The 13,303-nt window shown below is 45.0% G+C and overlaps 1 protein-coding gene across 1 annotated transcript; it reads right to left on the bottom strand.

Moving 5' to 3' along the window:
• Positions 1-15: 15 nt before the first annotated feature.
• Positions 16-12,871, bottom strand: slc2a11l (solute carrier family 2 member 11, like). The gene is made up of 12 exons (XM_080875783.1): positions 12,772-12,871; positions 12,374-12,472; positions 12,118-12,278; positions 11,866-11,990; positions 11,624-11,753; positions 5,427-5,575; positions 5,146-5,333; positions 4,804-4,914; positions 4,166-4,267; positions 2,446-2,521; positions 2,202-2,329; positions 16-2,098 (listed from the first exon to the last, which is right to left on the bottom strand). The coding sequence occupies exons 1-12, from the start codon at positions 12,793-12,795 to the stop codon at positions 1,892-1,894; spliced, it is 1,500 nt and encodes a 499-aa protein (XP_080731909.1). The 5' UTR covers positions 12,796-12,871; the 3' UTR covers positions 16-1,891.
• Positions 12,872-13,303: the final 432 nt, after the last annotated feature.

The following is a 13,303-nucleotide window of genomic DNA, read 5'->3' as shown; positions in this document are numbered from 1 at the left end:
ATTGACACCCATGGTGCTGCGGAGCTTTCAGCTTGGAGTGGGTAGATTGTGTTATCAGAGGCACACACATGTGCACAGGCTACATGTGTGCGTAACTAATGGGAGTTTTGCTGATGGCTGTCAGTCCCGCTGCGACTCGAGCAGCTCAAGTACACGCTGCATGTATCAAAGCAAAACATTTCTGATATTTGATTTATGAATCATTTGGTTTGCGTTTCATGTGCAGAAGCGTTATCAGCAGCATGCGCTCAAAGTAACAGCAACAATTTGGAGACATACTGTCCAATTTCACCCAGAAACACATCCCCATCCTCACATTTATGCACAAAGCAGCATTAAGGGTCACCAGGAAGAGAAAAACTGTATACAAGCATCCATACATTGGAAATCATTTTCATTTCTCTTTCAGTCTCCCTCTCTTCGTTTTTACACTGTTAACTTCATATGTATAGTGTCACACAGGTGCTTTTACGTAATTGAATGTTGTCATTTTGTTTATGCATTGTGAATGTAAAAGCCCAACAAGGGAAACGTGTTGGAAATAGGCAACAGCTATATACTATGTGCTGCACATCTGTCTCATGCTCCATATATGTTAAACTGCATTGCCCCTTTAAGAAAAATAAGAAAATGCGTTTTCAAGTATGCTTTTAAATCTCTTCACCTTTTAGTAACTTACATCAAACTTGAGCTTCACAGTTTTTGGGGTTTTTTTTGTTTGTTTTGTAGCAAATATTATTTGTAAAACTCATGTTTTGTACATTTGTGGTTTGTGTAGTGCGGTTGTTTCTCTATGTGCTGTACTGTAAGTCCCTTTGGGCTGGGACTTATCTGCATGACACACCACCATGACATAACCAACCCTCTTTTTCTATATATAGTGTCACACAGGTGGAAAAACGTCATCAGTATTTAAACGGCACTCCAGTGATACAACTGGTCAGGATGGAAAAAGACTGTGGAGCAGTTTCAACTATAGAAATGCATCATGTTTCAGACGAGTTAAATATTATTGTGTAATTTATGGTTGATTTACCACATTTGAGGAGAAATTAAAAATCATAGCTTATAGCAAAAAGCACAAGAGCAAACACAACAATATTTTAAGGTCTGATATTAAAGTTTTAGAGTAAAGTAAGAAAACGCAAATAGAAAAAAATGCTGCTACAACTCACTTTAAAATCATTTTTTTAATAAGCAAACAAGAGTGAAAGATCTATAACGTGTCAGTAATGTCAAACTCACAATATGGGTCATGGGCCATATGCAGCCCACTTTGATCATAAGTGGGCTGGACCAGTGAAACTCTCCTTTCTGTCTGTGTAAAGACATTTAACTACACACTGAATCCCTAAGACATCTTAACATAAGAAAAAGAAGTGCAGTTACAACAGCACAGCTCAGTTTTTCTACGCCATATACTATACTGTTGTAGTAAATGAAAGAAAGTTCGGGTATAAACTGTAAGAAAATGTTTGACAGAAATGTTAAAAATTACAAAAAAAGTTCAGGTATGAAAACAGAAATAAATTATTCATTGACAGAAAATGTCCTATTTTATATTTAATTTTTTGTTTGTTTGTTTTTTATCTTACTGCGTATCCATTGTAAAGAAAGAAAAAGAAAAAAAGAAAATACGTTTTTATAGTAGATAAAATGACTTTTCTGTCATTTATTTGTTTTTTGTATTACACAGTTATTTTGGTGCAGTGTGAATGTCCTTCATCAGTAAAAAAAACAAAAACAAAAAAACCCTCTGTGCTATGTCCTTGATGACCAGTTTAATCCTAAATATTTATTAACGTCATTCATATCCTGTCTGTCTGACATACAGTGACTAATTCAAGCTGCACATTTAACAGCATATTTTCATTTTTTTTAATAAATCTAATCACAGTTTGGTTTCGTATGATATGATTCTATTGGCGTACTTCTCAGTCACGTCTTCTCTTTTGGGTTTGCAATGCATCTTATCAAATTCTGCAGCGATCTCCAGCGGTGTCTTATTTTTGATTTCGGGGACGTTGAACTTCATATAAAGCCCACAGATGAAGCAAGAAAACAGAAAAATGAGAAAGCAAAAGTAATCCAGTTTCTCCTGGAAATAAAGCATTTGGAGGCAATTTGTCAGTCCTTGTGCTTGACACATTTCAAATGATCTTAAAAATATGCCACATTTTACATACTTTTAACATACTTACCACTAGGATGGGGAAGACCATCCCAACCACAAACAGGACTAACCAGTTGAGGCTGCAAGAGATTGTGTACGCAGCCGATCTGAAAGGCTGAGCAAAGAGTTCCCCTGGAAGACTAGGTGTAACTCCAACTTTGGGGAAAATGTACATGCTACAATAAGATCTCCTCATTGTTTGGTCAAAAAGAAAAACTTCTTGGTGTTAATTTTACAGTCTTTAGAAATATTAGCTTGAGAGACAAACGTACCTGGACCAATGGCAAAAAAGACTATACAGAGGAAAATAAGGACCATGCTGCAGTACGGCATCCAGGAGACCTGACTCTGAGGAAAACAAAAGGGTTTAAGTTTGTTTATTTATTCAAATATGCAGATGTATATACTATCTGTCAAAGGTTTCAGAACACCCCAATTTTTCCAGTCATTTATCACAATTCAAGTCATTCAAGTCCAGTGAATAGTTTGAAATGGTACAAAGGTAAGTGGTCAACTGCCAGATGTTTTTTTTTTTTTTGTGAAGGTAAGTTTACCCAAAACTAAAAAATAATATACATTTCAAAATTATTTAAAAAAGGTCTTTTTCGGGGAACACAAAATGGGTTAACAATTTAAAGCTGTCGTTCAGCAATGGAGGTTGATCAACCATTGAAAGCTGGTGCTACTAATTGCAACTTTTCTGGATTACTTACTGGCCCCTCTGTCTGCATAAAAGCAGTGCTGGAACACACTGTGGTACCATGCCCTCATGAGCATCAGTTGAACAGTATTGTACTACAGAAAGTGTGTGGCTACAAAAATGGCGAGAAAAATGGAAGAGAGACAGACCATCATAGCACCTAAAAATGTAGGTCTTTCCTACAGAGAAATTGCAAAGAAAGTAAAGGTGTCAGTGAGTACAGTTTCCTTCGACATCAAAAGGCACTCAGAAACTCAGACGGGAAGAGCTCTGGCAGACCCAAAGCCACAACTGAATCAGAGGACGAGTTTCTGAGAGTTAACAGTTTGCGTGATAGGCGGCTCACAGGACAACAGTTTCAAGCACAGCTTAATAGAGGTCGTAATAAGCAAGTCCCAGTTTCAACTGTGAAGAGAAGACTTTGAGCAGGTTTAACAGGACAAGTAGCAATAAGAAAGCCATTGCTAAGAATAATCAGAATAAGACAAAAGGCTTGCCTGGGCCATGAAACACTGCCATTGCACTACTGAAGACTGGAAAAAGGTATTATGGACTAATCAAAATTTGAAATCTTCCCATCATAACTACCCTTTCGAGTAGGCGAAAGGATGGTTTCACAGTGTGTGGTATCAACTGTCAAATGTGGGGAAGGAAATTTGATGGTGAGAGTGAAAGGGACCCTGAACCAAAACGGCTACCACAGCTTTCTGCAGCCCCAAGCAACACCCTCGGGTATGCGCCTAGTTGGGGTTTATCCTACAGCAAGATAATGACCCAAAAGATAAGTCCAAGCTTTACCAGAACTACCTCAGGAAAAAAAGAATGAGATAATTAGCTTGAAAACATGGAGAGGCCAGCACAGGCTCCAGACTGAAACCCCATCAAGCTGGTTTGGGATGAACTGGAAAGAAGAGTGAAAGCAAAGCAATCTACAAGTGTCACACATTTATGGGAACTTCTGCAAAAGATATGGGAAGAACTTCCTGAAGAATATTGGATTTCTATTGCAGAAAAAATGCCACGGGTGTGTTCAGCTGTTATATCTGCCAAAGCTGGCTACTTTGATAAATCAAAACTTTAGAATACATTTTTGTCTATAAATTGATTCCATGATTTCTCTTTTAACTCCAACAGCTTATTTGTACTATGCTTTCATTTCAGGGTGTAATGAGACATTAAACAGCGTAATTTTCAATTAAAAAATGGAAAAAAAATAATGTGTCCTAAAACATTTGACTGGTAGTGTATATATAAATATATTTTTAAAAGTGGTTAGTTTTGCAGTGACTTACTTGCAGGTACAAAGTGATGGTGAGGAAAACTAGTGTCACAGACATTCCTGCGTAGCCTCTGAAGAGCAGGGCCGTTTTTCCTGTTCTGTTAATAATCATGAACTGCAACATGAGAACAGATTTAGCCTGCTGCTGTAAATGTTTTGCACAGAATTAAAATTAAACAATTAATTAAACAGCCACATGGGGGAGCTACGATTACACATGAAAACAGCTGCCACAAGGCATTTACATCACTGGTGAGACCTCCAGACGTTTATTCCCTTAAATGATTTGATACATCAGCAGGAAGTAAATAAAACAAACATTAATGATAGAGTGTTTACAGGATGTTAAACACAAAGTTTCCCTAAAATTGGCTTGTGCTAAGTGACTAACATTTCAACAGAAGTCTGAACAAAGAAATGACGATGAGTCATAGGACACAAGTTGCCCTTGTTAGTTTTTGTCCACTCTGGCTCCACCTGCTGAAATGCTAGTCTGTTTGCACAAGTAAACACCTTTGGATCAGTCATTGTGCTGCACTACTTTTTGTCCTTTAAAGTTTGTCGTTCTTGAGCTGAGCACCTATATTTTGCTGGACAGTCCATTTTTTATTGGATACAAACATGATTGGATATCAGTGAAAGAGTACTTACACAGGATACAACAGTAGAAAATTCACAGAGCCCTGTCCCCAAGGCAGTGTATCGTAACTTTTCTTCTGGGATTCCCGCCGCACGAAACACATCAAAAGAATAAAAGTACACCTGTAGAGAAGTTAAACATACACAGATAAGAAACTGTGTAATGTTTCTATTCATTTTACTGAAACTGGCCAGTTTTCCTGCTGAATATTTCACTGTTATTGTTAGTTATGTATTTATTACATTTTATTATATTTAGACATTACAGGATTTTTTGAAAGAACATAATCTAAAAAAGGAGATTACAGAGACTGGTGAAAGAAAGACTCATCTCTTTCTAGCATATACACTCACAGCATTGATGCCACAGAGCTGCACTGAGGTGAAAGTTACAGCGACAGTGATCAGCTGCCAGCGGATCGTTTTGTTCTGAATCAGCTCCAACACTGAGTAGCTGCGGACACTCTGCAGGGCAGCTTTCTCCTCCAGCATCTCCTCGATCTCTCTGCTGTAGTCATTATTGCCCCAAAGCTGCTTTAAAGCTAAGGTGGCATGAAAAAACATGAGATTTAAATGGTAAGTTAACAGTCACTAAGTAAAAAAAATCCCCTAAGGCTAAAAATGTTTTTGTACACCTTTTTCACAGGTTCGTTGGTCTTCTCTGTCCAGCAACAGGAAGCTGGGAGATTCTGGCAGGAAGAACAGGGTGATGAGTTGAAACAACCCAGTGAAACCGATGAAACCAAGCAGCCAGGGCCACAGCTTCTCTGTACCAAGTAACTCACTGCAAGTATAACATCAATAGTCAAGTTATCACAGGTTAATATCTAAAATAGCAACATGCTTCCAAAAACACAGTTATGAAAAGTTTTAAAGGGACAAAGATTTTTGCATATAATTCTTTCATACATGGTAACAAAGTGCAATAAATTGCACTTAAATAAATTGCAAATAATCCATCCATCCATTTTCATCCGCTTTGTCCGGGGCCGGGTCGCGGGGGCAGCAGCCTAAGCAAAGAGGCCCAGACCTCCCTCTCCCCAGCCACCTCCTCCAGCTTATCCGGGGGAATACCAAGGCGTTCCCAGGCCAGCCGAGAGATATAATCTCTCCAGCGTGTCCTGGGTCTGCCCCGGGGCCTCCTCCCGGTGGGACATGCCTGGAACACCTCACCCAGGAGGCGCCCAGGGGGCATCCTTGTCAGATGCCCGAACCACCTCAGCTGGCTCCTTTCGATGTGGAGCAGCAGCTGCTCTACTCTGAGCCCCTCCCGGATGGCCGAACTTCTCACCCTATCTCTAAGGGAGAGGCCAGCCACCCTTCGGAGGAAGCTCATTTCTGCCGCTTGTATCCGCGATCTCGTTCTTTCGGTCACTACCCACAGCTCGTGGCCATAGGTGAGGGTAGGGACGTAGACCGACCGGTAAATTGAGAGCTTCGCTTTTACACTCAGCTCCCTCTTCACCACGACGGACCGGTGCAGCGTCTGCATTACTGCAGCTGCAGCCCCAATCCGTCTGTCGATCTCCGGCTCCCTTCTCCCATCACTCGCGAACAAGACCCCGAGATACTTGAACTCCTCCACTTGGGGCAGGAACTCATCCCCGACCCGGAGTGGGCACTCCACCCTTTTCCGGCTGAGAACCATGGCCTCAGATTTGGAGGTGCTGATCCTCATTCCCGCTGCTTCACACTCGGCTGCGAACCGTTCCAGTGCGAGCTGGAGGCCCTCACCCGATGAAGCCAACAGAACCACATCATCTGCAAAAATCAGAGATGAGATTCTGAGGCCACCAAAGCGAAAGCCCTCCGCCACTTGGCTGCGCCTAGAAATCCTGTCCATAAAAATTATGAACAGAACCGGAGACAAAGGGCAGCCCTGGCGGAGCCCATCACCCACCGGGAACGAGTCCGACTTATTGCCGGCAATGCGAACCAAGCTCTTGCAACGGTTGTATAGGGATCGAATGGCCCGTAGCAATGGGCCAGACACCCCATATTCCCGCAACACCTCCCACAGGACACCCCGAGGGACACGGTCGAATGCCTTCTCCAAGTCCACAAAACACATGTAGACTGGTTGGGCAAACTCCCATGCACCCTCAAGTATCCTGGAGAGGATAAAGAGCTGGTCCAGTGTTCCGCGACCAGGACGAAAACCGCATTGTTCCTCCTGTATCTGAGGTTCGACTAACGGACGAACTCTCCTCTCCAGCACCCTGGCATAGACTTTCCCAGGGAGGCTGAGGAGTGTGATCCCCCTGTAGTTGGAACACACCCTCCGGTCCCCTTTCTTGAAGATGGGGACCACCACCCCGGTCTGCCAGTCCACAGGTACTGCCCCTGATCTCCACGCAACATTGCAGAGGCGTGTCAACCAGGACAGCCCTACAACGTCCAGAGCCTTCAGGAACTCGGGGCGGACCTCATCAACACCAGGGGCTCTGCCACCAAGGAGTTGTTTAACTGCCTCAGTGACCTCGCCCCCGGAAATTGGCGGGTCATTCCCCTCATCCCCAGACTCTGCTTCCTCCTCGGAAGACGTGTCAGTGGGATTAAGGAGGTCTTCGAAGTATTCCTTCCACCGCCTGACAATTTTCTCAGTCGACGTCAGCAGCGCTCCGCCAGCACTATACACAGTGCAGGTGGAGCACCGCTTTCCCCTCCTGAGACGTCTGACGGTTTGCCAGAATCTCTTCGAGGCAGCCCGAAAGTCTTTTTCCATGGCCTCTCTGAACTCCTCCCACACCCGAGTTTTTGCTTCAGCCACTGCCCGAGCCGCATTCCGCTTGGCCTGTCGATACCTGTCGGCTGCCTCCGGAGTCCCACTGTCATGATCCTGGGTCCTTTTGACCCAGCGTTTTGTGTTTTCTCTTCACGATTTTGGTTCTGTTCTCTAATTGGTGTTTACCCTGTTCCCCCCGTGTGTTCCTGTTTTATTGTGAAGGTCTGCGTCTTATGTGAGTGTTTTCAGTTTGCCTCCCTGGTCTCGTCATGTTAATCACTCCCAGCTGTGTCTCCCACCTGTGTGTAATCTCCCTGTGTTCTGAGTGTATTTAAGTTGTATTTTCTGTCTTAGTAATCGCTGGTTCGTCTGTGTTGTTTCCCCTCGGTCTCCCTGCGTCTCCCCGTATGTATTTCTCCGGACCTCCCTGCATCCTCATTCTGGTTTGTCTTATTAGTTTACCCAGTTTAGGTTTCCGGTTTCATGTTTTGTCGCCACCGCTGTTTGTACTTACACCCCTGTAAATAAACACTCACCTGCACCAGAGCTGCCGCCTTTTGGGTCCTTACTACAAATCCACACGGCTTGCCCCGCAAACCGTGACAGAACGAACCAGCCACCATGGACCCAGCGGCAGTCAATCCGTCCGAGGAGCTCCAGGATGACATCGGCTACAATGTGGAGATCCTCCTCGGGCTGTGGCTGGAGAATCCTCCGTACGAGCTTCGCCGCGCCGTGGAAGGTCGGCTACAACGTCTCTTTTCCGGCCTGCCATGGCTACTGAATTCACTTCCTCCGACCATACAGGCTTTTCTCCGGCACACACCTCACCTTCTCTCAGCCACTCCTGCCTCGCTGCCCGACTCGCCGGATGTGATCTTGCCCGGCCTGTCGGAGCCGTCTGCGGGGAGGAAACGCCGATCGCGCCGCAAGCGCGCCACCCCACAGCCGTACGTTCGGGCTTCTAAATCACCGGCTGTGGTGAGTGAGGACTCTTTTTCATTTTCAGACTGCATGACTGTTCATTCAGGGGCTGCGTTTTGTGTGGCGGATGTCAACGCGAGCTGCTTATCGCCTGTGCAGCTACCGGCAGCTCAGTTAGCTCCCCCGCAGCCACTCTCAGCTCGGTTAGCTCCCCCGCAGCCACTCTCAGCTCAGTTAGCTCCCCCGCAGCCACTCTCAGCTCAGTTAGCTCCCCCGCAGCCAGTGCTCCTTTCAGTTCAGTCTCCAGTGCCACCCTCAGTTCAGTCTCCAGTGCCACCCTCAGTTCAGTCTCCAGTGCCACCCTCAGTTCAGTCTCCAGTGCCGCCTGTAGCGCAGGCCCCAGTAGCTCCAGTGCCGCCTGTAGCGCAGGCCCCAGTAGCTCCAGTGCCCCCGCTACCCGTAGCTCTGGCTCCAGCAGTACCGGTTCCACTCATTCACTCCATGCAGGGAGAAGATTTAAGGTCCAGTCAGGGAGTTTCTCGCGCTTTAGCTGCTTCAAGCACCGTTCTGCACTCCAGGGCTTCCCCAGAGGCTAGGTCTCAGTCCCCAGCTGATTCTGGACCCCTGAAGATTAAGCAGCCCTCAGAGAACAACTCCGTGTCAGTGCTGTCTGAGCAGGGCCAGTGCTCAGCACAGCACCCATTGCCTTCATGTCTGCCAGAGGACTCCATGCCTGCTGGCTTTGTGATGGCTTCTGCTGGAGGGTCCAAGGGGCCCGTTCAGCCACCTGTCTCAGCTGGAGGGCCCGAGGAGCCCGTCCAGCCACCTGCTGCAGCATCATCATCATCCTCGCCGGCTGCAGCATCATCATCATCCTCGCCGGCTGCAGCATCATCATCATCCTCGCCAGCTGCAGCATCATCATCATCCTCGTCTGGTCCAGCCTCAGAGCCTTCAGCCTCGTCTGGTCCAGCCTCAGAGCCTTCAGCCTCGTCTGGTCCAGCCTCATCCGAGTCTTCATCCTCGCCTGGTCCAGCTTCATCCGAGTCTTCATCCTCGCCTGGTCCAGCTTCATCCGAGTCTTCAGCCTCGCCTGGTCCAGCTTCATCCGAGTCTTCAGCCTCGCCTGGTCCAGCCTCATCCGAGTCTTCATCCTCGCCTGGTCCAGCCTCTGCAGCCTCGCCTGGTCCGGATCACCATCGCCTGAGTGGCCGCCGTTGCCTTCCGCACGGCCGGCCCCCGGACCGCCATCGCCTGAGTGGCCGCCGTTGCCGTCTGCACGGTTGGACCCCTGAACTGTTTTGGACTCCTGTGCTGTCGGCCCCCTGAACTCTTCTGTTTTGGGCTCTGTTTTTTCCTGTGTTCTGGTGTGCTTCGTTTCTTTTGGTTTTGGGCTCGTTTTTTGTTTTTGTCTTTTGGCCTTCTGGTGCTCCGGTTTTGTTTTGCTTCGAGCCCTCCTTCCTGGGCCCCCGCCGCCCGCCCTGGTCGGGTTGTTTTCTGTTTTTTCTGGCTGTTTTGTTTCTTGTTGGGCTGTCTGGAGCCAGCCTTTGAGGGGGGGGGGGGGGGTACTGTCATGATCCTGGGTCCTTTTGACCCAGCGTTTTGTGTTTTCTCTTCGCGATTTTGGTTCTGTTCTCTAATTGGTGTTTACCCTGTTCCCCCCGTGTGTTCCTGTTTTATTGTGAAGGTCTGCATCTTATGTGAGTGTTTTCAGTTTGCCTCCCTGGTCTCGTCATGTTAATCACTCCCAGCTGTGTCTCCCACCTGTGTATAATCTCCCTGTGTTCTGAGTGTATTTAAGTTGTATTTTCTGTCTTAGTAATCGCTGGTTCGTCTGTGTTGTTTCCCCTCGGTCTCCCTGCGTCTCCTCGTATGTATTTCTCCGGACCTCCCTGCATCCTCATTCTGGTTTGTCTTATTAGTTTACCCAGTTTAGGTTTCCGGTTTCATGTTTTGTCGCCACCGCTGTTTGTACTTACACCCCTGTAAATAAACACTCACCTGCACCAGAGCTGCCGCCTTTTGGGTCCTTACTACAAATCCACACGGCTTGCCCCGCAAACCGTGACACCCTCAGGCTAACCAAGCCCGACAGGACTCCTTCTTCAGCCTGGTGGCTCCCTTCACCTCTGGTGTCCACCATTTGGTTCGGGGATTACCACCACGGCAGGCACCAACCACCTTGCGGCCGCAGCTCAATGCAGCAGCTTCGGCAATGGAGACGCTGAACATGGTCCATTCGGACTCAATGTCCCCAGTCTCCCTCGGAATGCTGTTGAAGCTCTGCCGGAGGTGTGCGTTGAAGATCTCGCGGACTGGGGCCTGAAACTGAAGCGGGACCTGCGCAGTCATGTTCACTCAAATGTCCCTGATGTACCATCCAACCCTGTTCCCTCCACTCCCACATCACTTTAGCCTCCTCCACTGCCTTTGAAGTGTGGCCATCCATCCCTGCAACTATCACTTTTTGTTCTTTTTCCTTTTTTTGCAATTGCAAATAATACGAACCATAAAGGACTGTTTTTCAGAAATACAGTTAAATACTATAAAAACCTTAAAGTAGTGATGTTGTGTAGAATGCAAATAAAAGCTGAATGCAAATGATTTTCAAATTTCAGATTTTGTTCAAAATAGAAAAGATATGTTGTTTAAAATTTCATGTAAAATATTAGCTCATGATGAATTTCATGGCAACAAGACAGCTCAAAAAAGCTGGGAATGTGCAATGAAAGGCTGGGAAATTAAGTTTTACTAAGGAGTTGAAGGAACATTTTGCATCTAATTAGGCTAACGGTAACAAGTCAAAAGAGCATCTTACAGAGAAATGGCCAGATGAAATTTACCAATCCACAAAAAAATGTCTACAAATATGTGAATATGTCCCACATTGTAATACCACATGATCTGACCCTTTGCAGTCCTGTTGCATTGGCTGCAGTGACTCAGTCAAAATTAAGACCTGACTGAAATGCTGTGGTGAGCTCTTAAGAAAGCTAAATGAATGCCCAAAGCAGTGCTGTGAAGAAGAGTGAGCCAAATTTCCTCCACAATGAGAGAATGATGATGTTATACAGAAAATGATTACTTCTGGTTATTTCTGCTGAAGGTGTTAGAATCACGAGATGTACTTAGTTTTTCACAGGACTGTGAGATACTTTCGTTTTCACATGTAGGCTACCTCACCTGATCCCCAGCAGTTGGCCAGAGAACTTCCCCAAAGACATGAAGGAACCAATGAACACGCCAACAATCCCTTTCAGCTTCCGAGGAGCGATTTCCATGACGTACATTGGATAAACTGCAAGACTGGCTCCTAAAGTAACAGGAAAAATCAACAACACACATACACAATCTGACCAGATTCAATGAGGTGACAGTTTGGACAGCCGGGAAACTAGCTCCAGTGAGTTTGCTCAAAAGGTTACCTGAATTAATGCCAAAGAAAAATCGTCCTGCCATGATCATCTCAAAGGACATGGCTGTTTTACTCAAGAGCATCAACACGCTGCCAAGTATAGCCACAAAGGTGTTTAACAAAAGGCATCGCTTTCTATGGGACAGGAAAACAGAGACTTAGAGCCTGAGGCCAACGCAGAACATCTATTTATGCATGTCTTTGACAGTGCCATGTTAATAGCTAAACAGAATATGGAACTTTTATGCTCATGTACACCAACCTGCCAAATTTTGACGCCAGTGAACCAGCTGTTAGCGACCCCAGTAAACCCCCAATGCAGAAAATGGACACTGTGAAGGACCAGATGAGCGAGAGCTGCCATGGCTCCAGGGAGAGACCGTATCTTTGCACGCATGTTTGCTTCACCAGCTCCTTTATAAACTACAACAAGGTGAACAGGTATAGACTTGTCTATGCATGCTGAAAATACAGCTTAAGGTTGTCTGTATTTTAATTTAGTAAAGTATCTCACTTACAACAGAGGGGGAGGTCATCACAGACACGCTGTATCCATAATGAAATGTCCCACCGATACCACACACAAAAATGGCAGCAAATACAACAGGATAAGCTACCTGTAAAAATGTTTTTAAAGAAATCAAGAAATGTTTTTATGGAAAATGTAGGTACATTTTGTTTAACGTCAATCATGCTAAATAATCAAATTTTAATTTTTCAATACCACATTTCCCTAAACTTACATCTGTCAGTCTGTATGTTCAATTATTTTTATGGATTGTGTCAATTCTCCATATACAGCAGTCATTTAAATATCAAAAAAAAGAAGTTTTCCTTTCATTTATATGCTTGAGCTAGCCATTCACAATTCAAAAAACATAATGTAAACATAAAAATAGTTTTAACTGTCACCTACCAGGAGTCCTAAGTGCTGAATCATTGTTGTAGGTCTGTCGCTTTCGGGTGAGAAGTCTTTTCAGATCATTCACATGGATGCAGCACACATTTAACTGAGCGCTGAAATGATTAACTTTTTTCTGGGTCAAAGAATAAAAGGTGTTTGGAACAAAAACAACAACTTAAAAAGTTATGTGTCTGATGTGGAATAAGTCATGTGGGCATGACTTTTGTTTGCTTAAGGATTCTGCCCAGTGATCATGAAAGACCCTTAACCCTCTCCAGGCAGAAGTTGCAGATTTGAAACAGTTAAAAACTAACAACCTGATTACCCCACATACATATTTAATTAGTTTTTTTTTACTCAGAAGTACCACTGCAGGACTTGGTTGTGCATTAGCAACAAAAAACTTAATTTGGGCCTGAGAGGGTTAACAGGCTGCTCTAAAGAAAAGTTATTTATTGTCCTGCAATCTGTTTAAAAGTTTGAAAAAGTTACACAGAGAGAGACAAAGACGTGATTATGAAGTTAAGCCAAAACCTTTAACCTA

Source organism: Rhamphochromis sp. 'chilingali' (assembly GCF_963969265.1).
Source record: "Rhamphochromis sp. 'chilingali' genome assembly, chromosome: 2".
NCBI lineage: Eukaryota > Metazoa > Chordata > Actinopteri > Cichliformes > Cichlidae > Rhamphochromis > Rhamphochromis sp. 'chilingali'.
The sequence above is the reverse complement of the archived record's forward strand: the minus strand, read 5'-3'. Positions and strand labels throughout refer to the sequence as shown.

Bases quoted from the DNA above. Each gene is read 5' to 3' on its own strand.
- slc2a11l (XM_080875783.1), bottom strand. From the start codon at position 12,795: ATGATTCAGCACTTAGGACTCCTG. The intron at 12,279-12,373 runs GTAAGTGAGATA...ACCTTGTTGTAG, and splicing joins TGATGACCTCCCCCTCTGTT to TTTATAAAGGAGCTGGTGAA. The intron at 5,576-11,623 runs GTGAGGTAGCCT...TTATACTTGCAG, and splicing joins GGCCAACTGCTGGGGATCAG to TGAGTTACTTGGTACAGAGA.